The 17455-nt window shown below is 59.3% G+C and overlaps 1 protein-coding gene across 1 annotated transcript in view; it reads left to right on the forward strand.

Moving 5' to 3' along the window:
• Positions 1–2083: 2083 nt before the first annotated feature.
• Positions 2084–17455, forward strand: part of SEPTIN9 (septin 9) — a 140436-nt gene continuing 125064 nt past the window's right edge. The window contains exons 1-2 of the mRNA XM_081273042.1: positions 2084–2117; positions 17385–17441. Of these exons, the coding sequence (XP_081129168.1) occupies positions 2099–2117; positions 17385–17441 (76 nt within the window). The 5' untranslated portion in view covers positions 2084–2098. The remainder of the gene's footprint in view (positions 2118–17384; positions 17442–17455) is intronic.

The raw sequence follows: 17455 nt of genomic DNA on the forward strand, positions 1-17455 counted from the left end.
CATTGCTGCACAACAAACCCCACACTGTGTTTAAGACAAAACCCAGGTGTGGTCTCAGTGCCCCTGTGGGTCCCGGTGTCCAGGAGAGTCCTGGTCCTGCCTCACAGTTCCTCCGCCACTCCCCAGAGGAAGAGCTGCTCTAAGTCCCTGTGGCTCATGGTGGAGTTCTGTCTTTGGAGGCCATTAGGCCAAGGGCCTGGGGTTTTAGCCAGCTGGATGCCAGCTCCCTGCCATGTGGGATCCCCCGCATGCAACCCGGGACCTGCTGGAATGGAGAGTTTCTTACACCTGAGGGTCTTAGTTTTGCCTGGCTGTGAACAGTGGGCCTGAGACTGGCTAATCTGTAAGGAAAGGAGGTTTTGGCTCATAATTCTGGTGGCTGGAAATGGGGAGAGTCTCTGGCTGGGGACCAAACACGGCCTCACACATGCTCAGCAAGTGCTCCCACTATGCATGGTTATGATGCATCAATAAAATTAATCAAAGCTTTCACACATCTCAAAACTGCACTTACATAGAGCATCCCTTATCCTTCCTTCAGATTTCTGGAATGCAAGATCATGTCGGTTATTGGCTGCGCCATATGGCGCTTAAGCATTTTCATTTGGCCTGAGTGGAAATCTGCTGGGTGCTGGGTACAGTGGCAATTGGGGTGTGGATGTCTTCGGATTTGGGGTCAGGCCTCCCCTATGCCTCCTCCCTCCCTCAGCCTCTGAGCCTCCTCCGGATGCAGAGGAGGAGGGAGTCCTGGGGATGGGGAGTCTGTCCCGGCTAAGGCTGGGCAGATAGATGACTTGAGGAGGGTGACAGGTGCTAGAGAAGTCACTGCACGCATGCGCATCTGCATGCAAGTTTCCCACACGCAGGCGCGAAGGACAGGGCTTCTTGGACTAGTAGGAAGGGCAGGGAGCGGGAAGAGGGATGTTTTTGGTGGTGTTAATTATACTGTCAGCTCCCTGAGGGCTTTTGGGACGGTTCACGGAAGGCAGCGCTGCGCCCCTGCTGAGAATTTGCTGGCGCTTTCAGAATCGCCTCCCACCGCAGTTGGCAGGCGTGGACCGTCCTGCCCGCGTGTCCCTGGGGCTCACCAGATACACCGCCCCCAGGCTCCGCCGCGCCCTTCCCTCGGCCGGGAACCGCCGCCTCCCCATCACCTTGGCTACCTGGCAGATTCCTACCCATTCTTTAAAACCTTGGTTTGGCAACACCTCAATGAAACTGTTTCACCACCCTCCAGACAGAATTAATCACTTTCTCCTCTTTACCTTTCAAAAAGCCGTTTTGTGATGGAAAACGTTTATTTTAAAGGATTCAAAGGTAAAGAGAATTTAGTACGTCGTCGCTGCATAAACCACCCGGGTTGTAAAGACACGGGTTTCTAGGTGGGCCCGTCTACAAGGAGACACCGAGCGGCGCACCGTGCCCAGGGCAGAGCCGATGCCCAGCGTTTGTCACATGGATCAGAAATAATAGTTTGACTCAAGCCACCCATTTTACGGATGACAAACTGAGGCCCCAGCTCATCAGAGGAGTGGATGAGGTCTGGCCTTTTGATTATCAGAAAGGTAGCGAGCCGCGTACCGGACCTCGCCTGTCCTGCACGCCCGGGTTCCTAAGCCAGCGTCCCGCCCCGAACCCCTAGGCTGCGCCCTGCGCACCGCCACCCTCTTCCACCGGGCCCCGCCCCTCCCGGGCTCGGAACAGGAAAGTTGAAATTCGACTTCGCGGAACCAACCATTGTCGCCAGGGGGGTGTGGCGGGGGCCAGGAGCTGTGGGCGCGGGGGCCCGCATCCGCCATCCCCACCCTGGGACGGAGCTGCTTCGGGGCTGTAGAGACCCGCGCCAGCAGGACTTCGCCCGGGATTGGCCCCTCGGGCCCGGCGTTGCCCTGAGCGGGCCTGTCCCCGCCGCCAGGTGCAGCAGCCCGCGCGCTAGGGCGCAGGAAAGGGCGCGGCGCGCACCTCGGCGGGGCGGGGCGGGACCGAGGCGGGGCCGCCGTCCTCCCTCCCACTCCAGGCCCTGGATTAGCGACCTGGGAGCCCGAGCCCCGCGGCCTGGCGGTCACTCTTTCCTGGGAGCGGCGGCCACCGCGGCACTATGAAGAAGTCGTACTCAGGTGGGCGCCGCGCCCGGCGTGGGGAGGGTCGGTGTCCTGGACGAGCCCTTCTTGCCTGAGCGCTGGCGGCCCGAGCGATCGCGGCCACCTGGGAGCTGAGCAGTTTCCCACCGCGGAGCCCCAGCAGGTCGATTTACTCCAGGACTGGCTCTGGCGCCGGGCTAGGTTACAGCAGCCACCTCCCCGCGATCAGGATCGGGGACGCCCCCGCCCGGTCTACGCACTTGGGTTTCCCCTTTGCTCCTAGTGGCCGCTGCTGCGCGCCGACCCCGGACCCCGCGTGTGACGTGGGCGGGTGCCCGAGCCCTCGGACCTCTGCGGCGCTGGTTGGTGCAGCGCCTAACGTGGGTCCTGCCACTGTCCCTCAGCCCCCGCTGGCTCAGGGGTCTGGGCGGCTGCTCTGAGGGACGCTCCCTCCTCCTGGCCGTGCTCGCCCATCCTCTGGACTCGCTCACTTCCAGGCATGTGGGTGGAGGTGCTTTGAGTCCCCGCGTGCATTTCTGTGGGGGGCGAGGGAGTGGGTTGCTTTGCGCTCAGCCTCCTGGGCTGGTGGTCCAGGCCGCAGGGTCCCTTCTTCACCTTAACTCCTGTTGGTCCTCTGCCCAGGGGGACCAAAGCGCAGAGCCTGTGCGCGGCAACTCTGGTTGGTTGCCTTTGGGTCTCAGGAAACCGGGTGTGCTGCACCCTAACTCACAGGTAGAGGCAGCCCGAGGGCACTTGGGATCCTTGGTAAGCCTTTCCCCTTCTCCTGCTCCTCAGCCCCATTCCACAGATGGGCCACTGAGGGTGTCCTGTCCGGCACAGGCTTGAGGTCTCTGAGCCTAGGGCCTTTTCAGAGGAGGGAGACCAGCGTTTGCTCCCTGTTCCTTAATGTGCTCCCTGCAGATTAAGGACACTCCTGATCCCCACTCTTGTTTTCTTTTTTCCTTGATGACCCAGGTGGTGTCCTTCATCTCCAGAATCTCCTGCCAACCCTGAAGCTTAACCTATTTGGACATGGAGCTTTCTGCCAAGCACCCACGAATTAACTTTTATTGATTAAGTCAGAATCATGGGTCTTGGTTGGAACTAAAGAGGTCATTTGGGCCATTCCCTCCGCCTTGGGGTCATTTTCTGTTCCCTCCTGCTTTCCATATTTGGGAACAAAATGAGCAATAAAGAAGACCTTGTCTCAAAAAGGATCATTCAGAACTTCTCCTAAAATACCCTCCTGGGTCAGCAACTTAGAATGTCCGTGTCCACCTCCTTGTTGCAAACATGGCCCCCAGACACTGAGCACAGCTGTGTCTCAGGAGAGCGGGCGAGTTGACTGATGTCGTGGTGGGGGAGGAGGGGGCTTCTAGGTGGCATATGCTTGGGTTTGGCTTCGGACCTCCCTCCCTCCCCAGCATGCTCCAGATGCCTGGGATGGTTGTGGGCATGGCCGCGGTGCGCAGCCTTCCCTGGGCTCCTTAGCCTGCCTGGGATGGCCCTTTGCTCTTGCTGGTTGCTCATCTCATCTCCAGCTGGGGGATCCGGCTGGTGGAGGGTGTCCGGGTCCCCTAAGGTCTTGGATCCTTGGTCTCCTGCACAGGCTTGAGGTCTCTGAGCCTAGGGCCTTTTCAGAGGAGAAAGACAAGCATTCGCTCCCTGCTCCTCTCTCCACCTACCCACACCTGCCCAGGTAAATTTTCTTTTCAAAAGGTTGAAACTTTCTGCAGTAGTTTATGGGGTGAGTAGGAAGCAGCTCCGAGGCCCTGGTGTTTGCCTTGAGGGGTGGGCCCCCTGGGAGGATAGTGTGAGGGAGGGTTCCCGCCTGGCAGTGGTCCCAGCTGTGCTGGGTCCCTCTGTGGCAGTTGTTGAGGTGGAGCTGCGGGTGCTGACCAGGGCTGGGGTCTCTTGGCCCCATGCTGAGTGTCCTCGAGGTCTGGAGCCAGCCCTGTCCTGGGTGAGGGCACTTGCTGGAGTCACACTGGCCCTTCAGCAGCCATCAATGCCATGGAACCAAGAATGTTAAAAATCTCCCCAGAGTCTGGAAATCCAAGGGCAACCAGGAAGGCTTTTGTGTTTCCCCTTGGTTGAGGGGGATTATTGCTGTGGACCTATTTCTGGACTTGCAAATACGTGGAATGGTGACCAGGCTGTCCTCAGTAGTGCCTGTGTGAGACCCCGTGCGTCTCTGAAGGGTGACCTTCAGGACGATGGGTCTGTGCGCTGCCATGGAACACGTGTGTGTGTTGGACACATGTGGCCAGGCCAGGAGGGTACAAATAAATGACAAGATGTGGTTCTTGCTTTGGGGAGCTTGCATTGTCACTGGGGAGGCAAGATGTGGGTGAGACACGACCCCTGCCTCCCAAGTGCAGCCTCTGAATGCCAGAGGGCCTTGCAGGAGGGAGGGAGAAGCCGGAGGTGAGCCTGAGCTGGGCTGGAGGAGGGAGGAGGGAGGAGTGTGGAGTATGACAAGGGTCTTTCCAGGTGGGGAGCAAAGCCAAGGCTGTGAGGAAGCCACAGGGCCGGGATCCAGCAGCCCCAGGGTGACTCCAGGCTTCTTCTGAATGCACCTCCCTGTTCCTGCAGGGAGGCTGCGTAGTGGCAGTCTACAGGCAGTGTTGCCCAGTGGTTAGGCGTATGGGCTCAGAGCCACTGCACTCTTGGGATTAATCCCCGGCGGCCTCATTGCTTTGGGGACGAGTTACTTTTTTTTTTTTTTTTTTTAAGAGAGAGTGAGAGAGGAGAGAGAGAGAGAGAGAGAGAGAGAGAGAGAGAGAGGAGAGAGAGAGAATTTTTAATATTTATTTTCTAGTTTTCGGCGGACACAACATCTTTGTTGGTATGTGGTGCTGAGGATCGAACCAGGCGAGCGCGCTACCGCTTGAGCCACATCCCCAGTCTGGGGACGAGTTACTTGATCTCGCGTCTCATTTGCTCATTTGTTAAAAGGGGGACGGTGCTAAGTTGTGAGGGTTAAATGAGCTGATCCACACAAGGGCTGCTCTGTCTCTCCTCCCTGAGCGAGTTATCGACAGGAGGAAGGGTGAGGTGTCCGTGGCTTGCCCAGCACAAGGACAACCCTGAGCTTCCCCGCCTCCGGCCCCTCCTGTGGTTTGGAGGCCAGGACTGTGCCCCTCCATGCTGCAGCCAGCGGCAGTCGGCTCCGTCCCACTATTTGGGGTTGAGTTTGGGACTTCTCCCTGCATGCTGGGTCCCATGGAACGTGCTTCTCGGTGTCCCTGGCTACCCTGGGAATCCTCAAGTGGCAGTAGCAGGAGGACTTGCCTGAGACCCGTGGGCCACCAGACGGGCGAGAGAGTGTGTGTGCTCACACTTGGGGGTTCTTCTGGGGCTCTCCATGGGGGCCAGGGTGCCCCTGGAGGGTGCCAGTCATGCTCTATGCTGTGATGACACTTCACAGGCCCAGGCAGGAAGGAGGCTGCGCCCCAGAAGGGGCTCAGGGCCAAGCTGTCGGGGGTGGGGTGGTGGGGGGTGGTGGGGAGCTCCGCCCCAAGGCAGCTCCCTGGTGAGGCGAGCTTCAGGGGACACAGACACAGGCTTCTTCCCCTTCCCCACCGGCCCTTCCGAGGTTCGGCCTGTTTGGGCTGCCTCTTGTCTCCTCTTGCTTGCTCTGGTGCATTCAGGGGACTTGGGTGGAGGCAAAGGGCCGTCCAGGGAGCCAGTCCAGGGCTCTGTTGGGCTTGTGCTGCCCCCAGGTCCCAGGCTAGCCCTCTTCCCTGCCTGCACGGAGATAGGACACATGCTGGTACCTGGCGGCCTCCCCACACTGCCTGCTCACCCCAGGCCGACAGCTCCGCAGCTTGCCCAGGGGGATTCTAGTATGGTGAACCTGGCAATGGACTTGGGTTTGAGATGGTTCATCTCCTACCTGGATCCCTGGTGTGACCAGTTCAAGCCAGGACAGGTGTGGCTTGATTGCCACATCGGAGCCGTGGTCTGTAGTCCAGGTAGCCATGGGGGCCAACCATGTGCTTGGAGGTCCCAAGTGGGTGCCTGCAGAGGACATCTCACCTGAAGAGCCCTGAGGAGGTACCCTGGTCCCCTTCAGAGCCCTCTGGCTGCCCTCCTCTGAGATTGTCCTGCCCATCCCAGGCCACCCTGAGGGCCCCACGTGGAGGGCTGGAGGAGGCCCTGGGTTCTGCGTGTTTGTCTGTGAGCAGTGTGGCGTGTGCTCTGCAGCTTGCTTAAGATGTACCTGATAAGGGAAGGTTCAGCCCTGGTGCAGGCCCAGTTGAAGAGATTCTGGGTGTATCCAGCTGACCGGGGCTGGTGGGGAGAGGGGGGTCAAGGGGGAGGAAGTGGGGAAGGAGGTGACTTGCCAGGTTCCTGTGTCTCTGTTGGGGTTACCTCATGGAAATGTTCAGCTCCTGGCTGTGCCAGGGGATTTGTGGGGGTCGGGGGGGGGGGCCATGCCTGGGACAGAGCCACGCTGAGTGCTTGGTCTTCTCAGACAGAGTCCTGGCCACAACAGCCGGACATCCTGTGATCCCATCCCACCAAGGAGTCTGCCTTGGGCGCAGAGGGCTACTGCAGAGCCACTGTGGTGTCAGGCACGGGCTCGTTGGCAGCCAGGCCTGTGGGGTGCTGAGCTTCCCTGGAGATGGGGGAGTGTCCCCTGCAGGTGAGCTGATGGCTTCTGCCTCTTCCCTGATGGAGAGCTATGTCTGGACCCTGGGAACACGGCCAGGAGCCTGGCGCTGGCCAGCCTCATCAGAGCAGCCCTGCTGGACTATGAGGAGCCTGCCTCCCTGAGGGTCCTGGCCTGCCCCAGCTCTCCATGTGGATTGGGTCATTCATCCCAGGAAAGTCTGCTGGGAACTGCTGAGCGCCAGGCCCTCTTCTGCAGCCCCGGGTGGCTCTTGGCCCTGGCCCCCAGGGTTGAGTGGGCACTCTGCTCCCAGCCCAGTTTCTCAGTGCCTTATCTCCTGACCCTAGCCTGGGCCCGGATCCATTTGCAGCCACCACCAAGGGGACTCTGATCGGCTCCCTAGCGTCTTGCTTGACAGTGGCCTCTCACAGCTCTGCCACAGCTGAGCTTTGTTCCGGGGCCTAATCTGACCCGGTTCTCTGAGGCGTGACTGTCGGCAGCCTGGAAACCTCCAGGACAGGGACCGGGAGCCGGGCAGGAGGGAATGGCAAGAGCAGCTTCAGGTCGCGGGCCCAGGCTGCCTGCCCCCTCTGACAGGCACCCAAGTCACCAGTCATCCTGGAGCCCCAGCAGCCCGGGGACCCTGCAGTGCTGGGGCTGGGGCTGCAGGGGGCCAGAGGCCACCTCGACCTGGGGGATCTCAGGAGGGTCTCGGTGGGAGAGCCACTCTTCCTGCAGGAGAAGGCCGTTTCTGGCTCTGCCCAGGTGCAGTGCATGGCCATCGTCCTGGCTCCTGGAGAGCCCTGGCTCCTCCCAGGCCTTCCGCGAAGCCCAGGCGGTGGCCAGGACCCTCTGAGGCACTGCACCTGGGCCCCTGGGGGTGGGCCTCAGTGGCCAAGGAAGTCCTTTCGTGCTGTGCCTGGGCACTGGTCCTCACCAGGCCAGGCGTGCTGGGGTAGCGGCTGACATGGAGCCGCGCCGACTGTCTGCCGGGTTGGAGCTGGGCCCCAGGTGAGCACCAGGCGGCCGGGCCTGTGCTGCGGGCGCTCAGGTCGGCACCCCGAGCTTCTCTCACAGCCTCCCCGTGAATCACAGCTGCCCTTTCCATCCAGCCTCAGCTCCCAGCGGGGGGACGGCTGTCATGTAACCCAAGCCACTTGGAAGTGGGTTAGATCCAGCCCCGGTCAGCGTCCAGCCTGCGAAGGACTCGGCCGACTCAACACAGAGGGATTTGGGGGGTTTGTCCGTGAAACTCACTAATGATTACGTGACTTGGGCTATGTGGCCTTGGGGTCAGACGTGTGTGTGTGTGTGTGTGTGTGTGTGTGTGTGGTGGGTGCCACTCAGAGGTGACCCTATCACACCATCACCATGAGGCACCAGGCGGTGGACCAACAGCAGCTGGCATCGTGGGGCTGGGGCGGAAGAGGTGGTGACTTCTCGCCAGCACTGGCAGCAGGCTGCCTTGGGGCCAAGGTGTGGCGAACCTGGGCTCCGAGCAGTGAGTCACGCTGGGAGCAGAGCCCTCCTGGCCGCGCGGCTCAGTTGGGGTTCACTGCCAGGCCCCGTCCCTTCTGTTGGTTTTTGGTTTCAGGGAAGCTTCCTGAAAGGCCAGAGCTGTCTTCCCTTGGCTTTGTTGTCGTGGGCGGCTGTGGGCGGCTGTCAATCGGGGCTGTCACTTGTTGCCAAACAATGCAAACAGGAAGCTGAGAGGAAAGTCCAGCCCTCCCTCGGCTCTCTGCAGGGCCTGACCCCATAGGTGCGCAGGGCTCTTAACCGCCAGAGGCAGGAGTCAGACGCCATATTTCCGAGTTGCGTGCTCCCCACAGAAGCAGGGTTGAGTTCTGCTCTTCCCTGGGAGGAAGTCAGATCCAGGCACAGCCCAGGACCATCCCATTCCTGGCTCTTCAGAGTGGATGTTCCCTAATTTACTTGACCTTCCCAGTCTGCAGACCTTGACGGACCTCCCTGAGGGCGCTGCAGAGCTGAGCTGACCGTGTGCCTGTCTGGTGCCCTTGGGGCGTGGGCTGGCTGGGTACCGGCTTCCGCCCTGGGGCTGTGTTCTCCAGGTGAATTCTTGTGCCCCTTTGATTTGGGTTCTTTCTCTGTCTTCAGTGACAGAGGTCCCAGCTTGTTGGAAAGATTGTCCCCATGTGCAGCTTCTGATTCCCTGTTGTGACTGGCTGTGGTGCCAAGCCCCACCTGGCTTCCCCTCCCTGGCCCCTATGGGTGCTGGGTACCCAGGAGGTGCCTCTTTGTGCACTTGGGCCACCTGAATGCCCGGTCTCCTGTTGATCTTATTCTGCTGATTGAGTGCTTTGCAGTCATTTCTTCTGGAAACTTCTGGTTCCTCAGCCAAGAGTAGTGGCTGCTGGGTGACCCTGTCCGCCTGCTGTTGGAAAGGAGGAGACCCCCTCCCACAGCCCCTGCCTCCGCCACCTGGGCTCCTCCTCTCCAGCTGCTGCCCTCAACCGGGGGTGCAGTAGTGGACATGGATCCCAGGGTGTGGGCTCAACTGTGTCCCCCAGAGCGCCTGTGCTGAAGCCCCACCTCCCAACGTGACGGCTCGAGATGGGGCTGGTGGGAGGCACTGGTGACCATTTACAATGGGGAGGAGACTCCAGAGGCCTCTCTCCATGGACACAGGCACAGACCAAAGGCCCTGTGAGGAAGCAGCAAGGAAGAGAGGTCCCGCTAGGAGCCCACCCCGACGGCCCGTGGACCCTGGACTTTCGGCCTCCAGAACGTGGGGAGCCACATTTCTGTCGTCCGTGTCCCCAGTCCTGGGTGTTTTGTTACAGCAGCTGGAGTGGGCTGGGACACCCTCGGAGCAGGGGTGTGGCTGTGCCGGGAAGAAGCGAGGGTGAACCGTGGGCACAAGGCAGAGGTTCCTTCCTGCCACCACGGGATGCTTTTGTGGAGCACCTGCTGTCGTGGGTTGGATCTCAGCGCCTCCCAGAAGCCCGGGTGCTAAAGGCTTGGTGCCCAGCCCCAGGTGCTGTTGGGAGGTGGAACCTCCAGGTGGTGGGGCCTGCAGGGAGGAAGTTAGGCCACTGGGCATGCCCATGAAGGGGGTATCCGGACCCCAGCCTCTTCCTGTCTGTCCCTGCTTCCTGGCCGCCATGACTCAAGCCCTTTGCTTCACCACACACTCCCCACCATGGTGCGCTGCCTCGCCACAGGCCCCCAAAAACAACAGAGCCAAGCCGGGTGCAGCGGCCACACCTGTAGCCCTGCATCTCGGGAGCTTCCGAGGTAGAGCACCCCTGGGTTCAGTTTGCAGTACTCCAAAAGAAAACAATAGAGCCAAGCAACCTCTGAAACTGAGAGCCAAAATAAATCTTTCCTTCTCTTAAGCTAATTTTCCCAGGTGTTTTGTCACAGTGACGTAGAGCTGACCAACGTGCCTGCTGTATGCCACGTGCAGTAGCAAGCACTACGAGGCTCAGCAGTGAGCAAACAAGTCTCTTCTCTCCCGGGGCTTACATTCTAGGAGAAGCAAACAGAAAATCAAGCTGGCCATCTGCTAGTGTGTCAAGGAAAGTCTCCAACAGCACCAAGCGCTACGGGGAGAGTTGAGATGGGGTTTGATAGGAAGCACCCTCGGCTGCATTGGAGCAGGTGGTGAGAGCTCACAGAGGAGGTGACAGACCTGCTGAGGCCAGGAAACCAGGAAGGAGCTGGCTGTGTGAGGACCTGGGGGTAGGTGAGCTGGACAGAGTCCAAGCACAGCAGGAAGGCCAGAGGGGCTGAGGGCAGAGGAGGGGTGGGGAGGGCGGAGAGGAGCCTGGGCCAGGCTGGAGGGGGTGAGTGCATCACCTCCAGAAGTCACAGGGCCAGCAGTGTCCGGCATACTGCCATCCTTCAACAGAGGCGGACAGTGGATCCACCGGGAAGAGTGGGGTCTTCCTGCCTGCGTTCTGTACTTTGGGTGTTGTGAGAGCCGTGGTTGTCCCCGGTGCATGGCAACATTTGTCTGAGGGTCCAGCCGCCTCCAGGGAGCCTTCTCCACCATGGCCGCCCCCAGTCGCTCAGGGTGGGCCTCAGGGTGGCGGGAGGGGGCAGTTTCCCTGCTTCTCCAAGCCCTGTGCCCCCTCACGTCTAGAGCAGAGGTGCTCGTCTGGGTGTGTGAACGGGCCCCAAGGGCCCGGGTGCCCCGGGGGAAGCTGGTCACAGAGTGTGAAGCCGGCTGGCCAAGCCTGGGCCTCTCTGGCTCTTCTCTTTGGTTCCCTCTGGCTGTGTCTGATGGTGTCACCTCCCTTTGCTGCCCTTTCAGGCTGAGTCTGCACTTCGCTGACCTGGCCTCAGTTTGGGTGACGCAATGTCACCCACAGGCCGCGTCAGCGCTCTCATTCTCCGGATTCCTCGCTCCCTCTGAGCGGGTGCTCCTGGGAAAGGTCTCCTGACCGCAGCTCCTGGCCAGTCCCTGCGCACGGTGGTGGGGCTCCAGAGCAAGGCCAGCCCGTGCAGCTCAGCCTCAATGCTCGGACCTCGTCCTCTCAGGTCCCTTTCTGGTCACACGAGACACAAGCTCCGCTGCCCCAACCCCAGGCATGACTAAGAGGCACAGGGTGCAGAGGCAGCCAGGCGTTTTACTGAGGGTCTTGCAGGATCAGTGTCTGAGGGGGAGGTGCACCCAGAATGGTGGCGATTGGCATCCCTAGTGCAAGGTCCCTCCTCTGGTTCCTCGCCGGCTGAGGACTAGGGCTCACAGTCTTCCTGAACCAAGGTTTTACAGTCTCCTGTAGGATTATTTAAAGAAATGTCCTGCCGGGTGAGGTGGCCCACACCTGTGATCCTCGCAGCTTGGGAGGCTGAGGCAGGAGGACCGCGAGTTCAAAGCCAGCCTTGCCAACGGTGAGATGCTGAGCAGCTCAGTGAGACCCTGTGTCTAAATAAAACACAAAACAGGGCTGGGATGTGGCTCCGTGTCAAGTGTCCCTGAGTTCAGTCCCCAGTATCAAAATAAATAAGTAAGCAAATGTCCCCTTAGTTGTCCCTTCCTCTCCTTGCTCTCTTGTGGCAGAAATGCAGTCTATCTCTGGTGGCTGGCCGGTCCCGTCTCCCACCTCCTGTTTGTCAGGGTGGTGACTCTGCCACACTCAGGTGTTAACTGCTGATAACCACTCTGTCCAGTTCCCCTTGGACTTCTTCCCCCATCTCAGTGATTTTACGTTTAATGCTAAATATTGTATCTGAAAATGGACCACAGGCCGGGAGTGGTGGCACACGCCTGTAATCCCAGTGGCTCAGGAGGCTGAGGCAGGAAGATCGTGAGTTCAAAGCCAGCCTCAGCAACTTAGTGAGGTGCTACGTGACTCAGTGAGACCCTGTGTCTAAGTAAAATTTTAAAAATGGCTGGGGATGGGGCTGAGTGGTTAAGTGCCCTTGGGTTCAATGCCCCTCCACCACCAAAAAAGAAAGCAAGAAAATGGCCCGCGGACTTTCTCCCTCTGGAAGGTCACTTGGTGTGTGGGTGGGGGGCGGGGCAGGCATGGTGATCGAGAAGCTGGAGAAGCCATTGTTCTGCTCTCCTGTGAGGCCACTAGGCCAGAGGTGTCCAGCTTGCGTTTCTGATGGTGACTGATTTTTAGTGAAGGGTGTGCCCCAGAAAACACTTGGGATAAACTCATGCCTAGAAAATTATTTGTCCTTTACCTGAAGTTCAGGTTTAACTCAGTGTCCTGCACTTTATATGGCAGCCCTACTCAGAGTCCAGGCACCTAGTCCAGGCACCCACTAGTGAGCCTTTGAGGGAGGGGCCCGGGGGTCTGGGGTGGACCCTGATGTCCAGGGTGGGCACTGCCACCTGGCAGCTGGAGCAAGGCCACCACATGCGCCCATGGAGCCACCTTTCCCATCCGTTAGCCAGGTACTGTCGCTGGCTTGTCACCAAGAGAGGGGCCTGGCCACCCTGGGTCACCCTTGTATCCCCAGCACCCGCGTGGCCCTCCTCTGGGCTGGTGATTTGTGGGTGGGTGGGCTGCTGCTTCTCATAGGGGCTGGTGGGCTGGAAGCAGCCTCTGCTTTACAGGGGGCTCCACAGGTCAGAGTGCGTCAGAGGGGGGACTGGGACCTCTGGCTTCGGGGCCCAGGGCTCTGCGGAAATGGCAGGGTCTTCGGCAGGAGCTGGTCCCAAGGCACAGCTTTCCTGGCCTTGTGAATTAGTAAACCGAGGTTTGCTGTAGGCCACAGCTCCAGGTGCGGCTCTGAGGGTAGGAAAAGGTCCTGTCAAGAGGGCCTCAGCTCAGCCACCTCTCTGTGCAGCCCCCGGGTACAGTCTGCAAAGCCAAGGACAAGTAAGAGGAAGGGGAACTGCTATCTGCACATCTCAGCCTCCTCCTTCTGGAGATAAGGCTGGAATCTGACTCTTGACTCCCACCTGCGGCACTTGACTTAGATCCAGCCCCGCGGAGCTCCTGTGGGCCCAGGGGGAGGGGGAAGAGAGCTTGCTTCTTGAGCACCCGATCCGGGGGCCCCAAGGGGGAAGTGGCAGGCAGAGCTGCCTTGGCCAAGGGTCACTGGGGCCACCCACCCTTTCCTGAGAGGCTCCCTGAGTTTTAAGAAAAAAAATCAGAACTCGATGTGCGTCTCTAGAGAGTGGATATTGGAAATGGGTGTTTGAGCGCAATGAGTGACTTGATAGAGGAGGCCTGTCCAGGCCCCCTGGGTGGTCAGCACAGAGCAGAGCTGGGCGGAGGGGCGTCACCTCCCCTGGGGGTCAAGACAGACATCTGAGCTGCGTGAGGCCCCAGCGGGGTTGCAAGCACTAGTTCCGGATCTCAGATGGGCCACTGGACCTGGGCTGCCTCCCTGGGGAGATGGGCGTGGTGATCACTGAAGAAATGACCACAAGGAAATGTCCCATCCAGGCTCACTGTAGCCTCGCGGTCCTATTTAACCGTTTCAGCTCTGTAATTTATCAGCTTCTGTCATAAACATTTGTTTGAAAGAAAAAAGTCAAAGTTCTTCGCATCAATTCTATCTTTGTCTTTTTTAGGCTCCCAAATCATTAGCATGGGTCGGGGCTGGGGATGAGGCTCCGTGGGAGAGCCAGGCCCTGGGTTCCATCCCCAGCACTGCGCTCGGATGGGCATTGGGTTCCCAGGCCAGCGCCTGTCTGGGCAAGGCTGCCGTGTCCAGCGGAGACTGCACTTGGTGGCAGAGGGCAGGAGGGTGCAGCCAGGCGCACCGGGCCCGTGTTGCTGGCTCAGTGGGGCACACGCTTCCCAGGCAGCCTGGGGCTCCTCCTCTGCCCAGGGCCACCTGCTCCTTTTGAGGACAGGGAACTATCTCCTTGAATATGGCTCTTCCTTCCTGTTTTCCAGTGTCGTGTTTTCTTTCTGTTTCGGGTGCCAGCCAGTGACCGTTCCCAGTTACGCCTCCTGCTGTCTCTGTCCTCTGTCATCTGTTTTCATCCTGTGGCCTTGACAGTACATTTTACTGATGTTGGTCCCTGACCTGGGATCCGGGAACTTTTATGAACCGGCCTTTGTCCTGGGCTGGGTGAGCCGCAGCCGGGAGGGAGGTTCCAGGGGAGCGCTCCTTCCATCCTGACCATCTCCCCCTAATGCACCTGCCCTGGTGGGGCCAGGAGGGCTCCGACCCACTGAATTGGGAGGGAGTCGGTAGATGTCCCTTGCTTGGGAGAGCAGTGTCTTGGCCATGGCAGGAGGGACCTTGGTTGTAACTCACATTTTATTAAAATGCATTCACACAGAGCAGCCAAGTTTTGCTGACTCCTAATTATAGGTCCCTGGGTCTGGGCTGGTGTATGATAACAACCATATTATACAATGCAATTATCATAATAATTAACACAATAATAATAACATCATTTGCTAGTGTTTATTCTGTGCCAGGCGCCGTGCTCAGTACTCACAATGTGTACCATTTAATCTTTCTTGTAGCAGAGAAAAATTTTTTCACAAATATATCAAAATTGTTCTTTCTTTCTTTCTTTGTGGTACAGAGGGTTCAACCCAGAGCCTTGCACATGCTTAACACACTCTACCACTGAGCTATGTCCCCAGCCCAAAATTGTGCATGATTATGGGGCACCACGTGATTTATGGGGCACCACGGGATATTTCCATACATTGTGCAATGTTTAAGTCAGGGCAAACATTCCTATCTCCCCAAACATAGGTCCCTTTTTTTTATGGTGAGAATCCAAAGTCTTTTCTCTTGGCCTGTTTCACTTAATCTTAATGACCCATGAGGAGACACCATCTCTGTCCCCATTGGGCCGACCAGGAAGCCAGCACCAGGGAGGTCTGGATTTGAACCTGGCCCTGGACTGCAGGCCTCCTGCCGCCTGGGCCTCGGAGCCGCTGGGGCCTTTGGTCTGGGCCGACTGACACCAGAGTAGCATGGTTTCCTCTCCTCCCCAATGTGTTTTATTTTAAAATCACATAAAAATAGCTCAGTGCTCAACTGGTACGCGGTCACTGGATGCCGGCCTGAGGGATGAGGTCGGAGGGCCGCGCTGGAGCTGCTCCTGGGCCCAGGTCTCTCCCACGATGCGGTGGTGGGGGCCTGAGCCTGGGAACTTGCTGGGGTGCTCTGGACTGCTCCCCTTTTTATGATGGGAGCACACTTTGTATTCTTTCTGCCAGGGGCTGCCTGACACCAGATTTCCGTTTTGGAAGATTGGAAAAATAAACAGTGTAAATAAAATAGGACGCCCCCACCACACCCCCGCGCCCCGCCCTGGGAGTCTGAGTGCCGTCTTCTTCCTCTCCCCAGCTCTGCCCCGCCCCCAGTTTGGGGAGAAGGGCTCAGAGGCCTGGGGTTGCCTGACCTGCATGGGTCCCCTTCAGCTTTACTTTGGACTGGAAGCCAGAGGGCAGGGGGTGGGGGTGGGCGTCCAGTGGCCCCACCCAGCACCCTCCCAGGGGGAGGACAGGGCCGCCTCTGTCCTGGGCATCCCCTGCAGAGACAGCTCAACCAGAAGCGACTCAGTCCACAGGAATGTTTGTCCTTCCTCACCCGAGGTTCCCATGTCTGAGGTTCCCATGTCCGGGGCCCGCTAGACGTACGGACATAACTGCCATTCACTAGGGCCACTCCGTTCTGGACTGCTGAGCCTCCCAGTCGTTCACCGAGGCTGTGGAACAGAAGGCTGTGACGATCATGTGACAGACCTACAGTGTGTCTGTGGGAGGGCCACAGCCTTTCATGGCTGTGAGTTGAACCCAGACTCCCTACGCCTCTCCCCTCCCCGCACCCCCTCCTGGCCTGACGGGGCTGAAGCCCTGGGCAGCCTGTGTCCGCCCGGCATCCTTGGGCCTCCTGCAGGGTCCTCAGAGCTCCACCCAGAGCGGAGATCTCATCAGTTGGTGGGTGCCCAGGAGGCGGGCGTCCCTCCAGGTGACACAGAAGAGGCCTGCAGGAGAATCCAGCTGCTGCTGACTCTGGGTGACTTGCTCAGCTAGGAGCCCATTTCCCTCCCTCTGCTGTGAAATGGGGGTGGTAGCACCGCCTTCTGGGGTTGGTGAATTGAGTTCCAGGAGTGCGAACCTGATTTCGGCCTGTGGCCAGAGCCTGGGCCGGTGGAAGCCTCTCCTCGGAGGCCCAGCTTGCCCTGGCCACCTCGTTGAGGCTTCCCTGGCGATTGGGGGGAACTGCCCAGGACCTTCAGAAACAAGGCTGGCCACACCCACTTGTGCCTGGGCCTGGCCTAGGGGTGGGCTGGGGTGGTGGAGGGGTGAACGGCTAGATGGGTGGATGGGTCTGCCAGAGTCTCTGGGATCCCAGGGGAAGCCACCCCCTCTGACCAGCAGCTAGGCGGTGTCAGATGGTGGAGGCCGCAGGCAGTTGTCTGGGTCTAGCCTGGGCCCTCGTCTGTGGTGGGGGTGGGGAGGTCCTCTGCTGGGCTAGCCTGGAGTATCCCTGCGGCTCTCTGAAGGAGGGGCGGCATGGCGTGGCCCTAGATGCTGGCAACCTGGCAGCCATGGGTTGGTGGCCGTATTCTTGAGCCTGTTCCACCTGGCAGTTTGGGGGTTTGCTCAGCTTAGCACCTTGCAAATCTTCTCGAGTTAGGACTTGCCCTCCATAAGCCTCTCCAAGCAGCCAGCCCTGGGCCAAGGGGCCAGGGTGGAGGCAGCGCGTGCTGCACGAGGCTGTGTGGGTCTGGGCTCTGTTCTTATTTCCTCCTGGGGTGGGAGAGAAAACTCGGTCCCCAGCTTCCCCAGATCCAGTCCAGCAGTCCCCAGCCCTGGGATCCACATGGGCTGGGACAGGACTAGGCCCGTGACGGAGACCGTGGAGCAGGGAGACCTTTGTGCATAAAACAAGCTGCTGTGGCTCCAGGGGGTGCTGGTCTGAGCCTGGCTGACTTCAGTGGACACCTGCTGCCACCCTGCCCAGGAGGATGCTTGAGCCAGGACCAGACTTTGGAGTTTAATGGACTTAGATTCACAGTGGGCTCAGCTCCCCGGTGCTCTATGGCCTTGGGCAAGTTACCAACCCAGCTGAGACTCAGCTCCTTATCTGCAAGATGGGATGGTAAGGGCTTGGCCTAGTGCCAGCACCCAGGTGGGTGGCCGCTGTCACTCCCAGGTACAGGTGGCTGCTCGTCTGGGGTTACCTGGCAGGTGGAAAAGTGAAGACACACCTGTGTCACCACCTGGCGGGAGGGAGAGCCATGGCCTCGTGTGACCCTTGTCCTTCTCTGTCTTTAGGAGTCACTCGGACCTCCAGCGGCCGTCTCCGGAGGCTAGGTGACCCAACGGGTCCAGGTAAGTGGTTTGTT

This window comes from Spermophilus citellus, assembly GCF_964194105.1.
Source record: "Spermophilus citellus genome assembly, chromosome: 17".
In the NCBI taxonomy this organism is placed as follows: domain Eukaryota; kingdom Metazoa; phylum Chordata; class Mammalia; order Rodentia; family Sciuridae; genus Spermophilus; species Spermophilus citellus.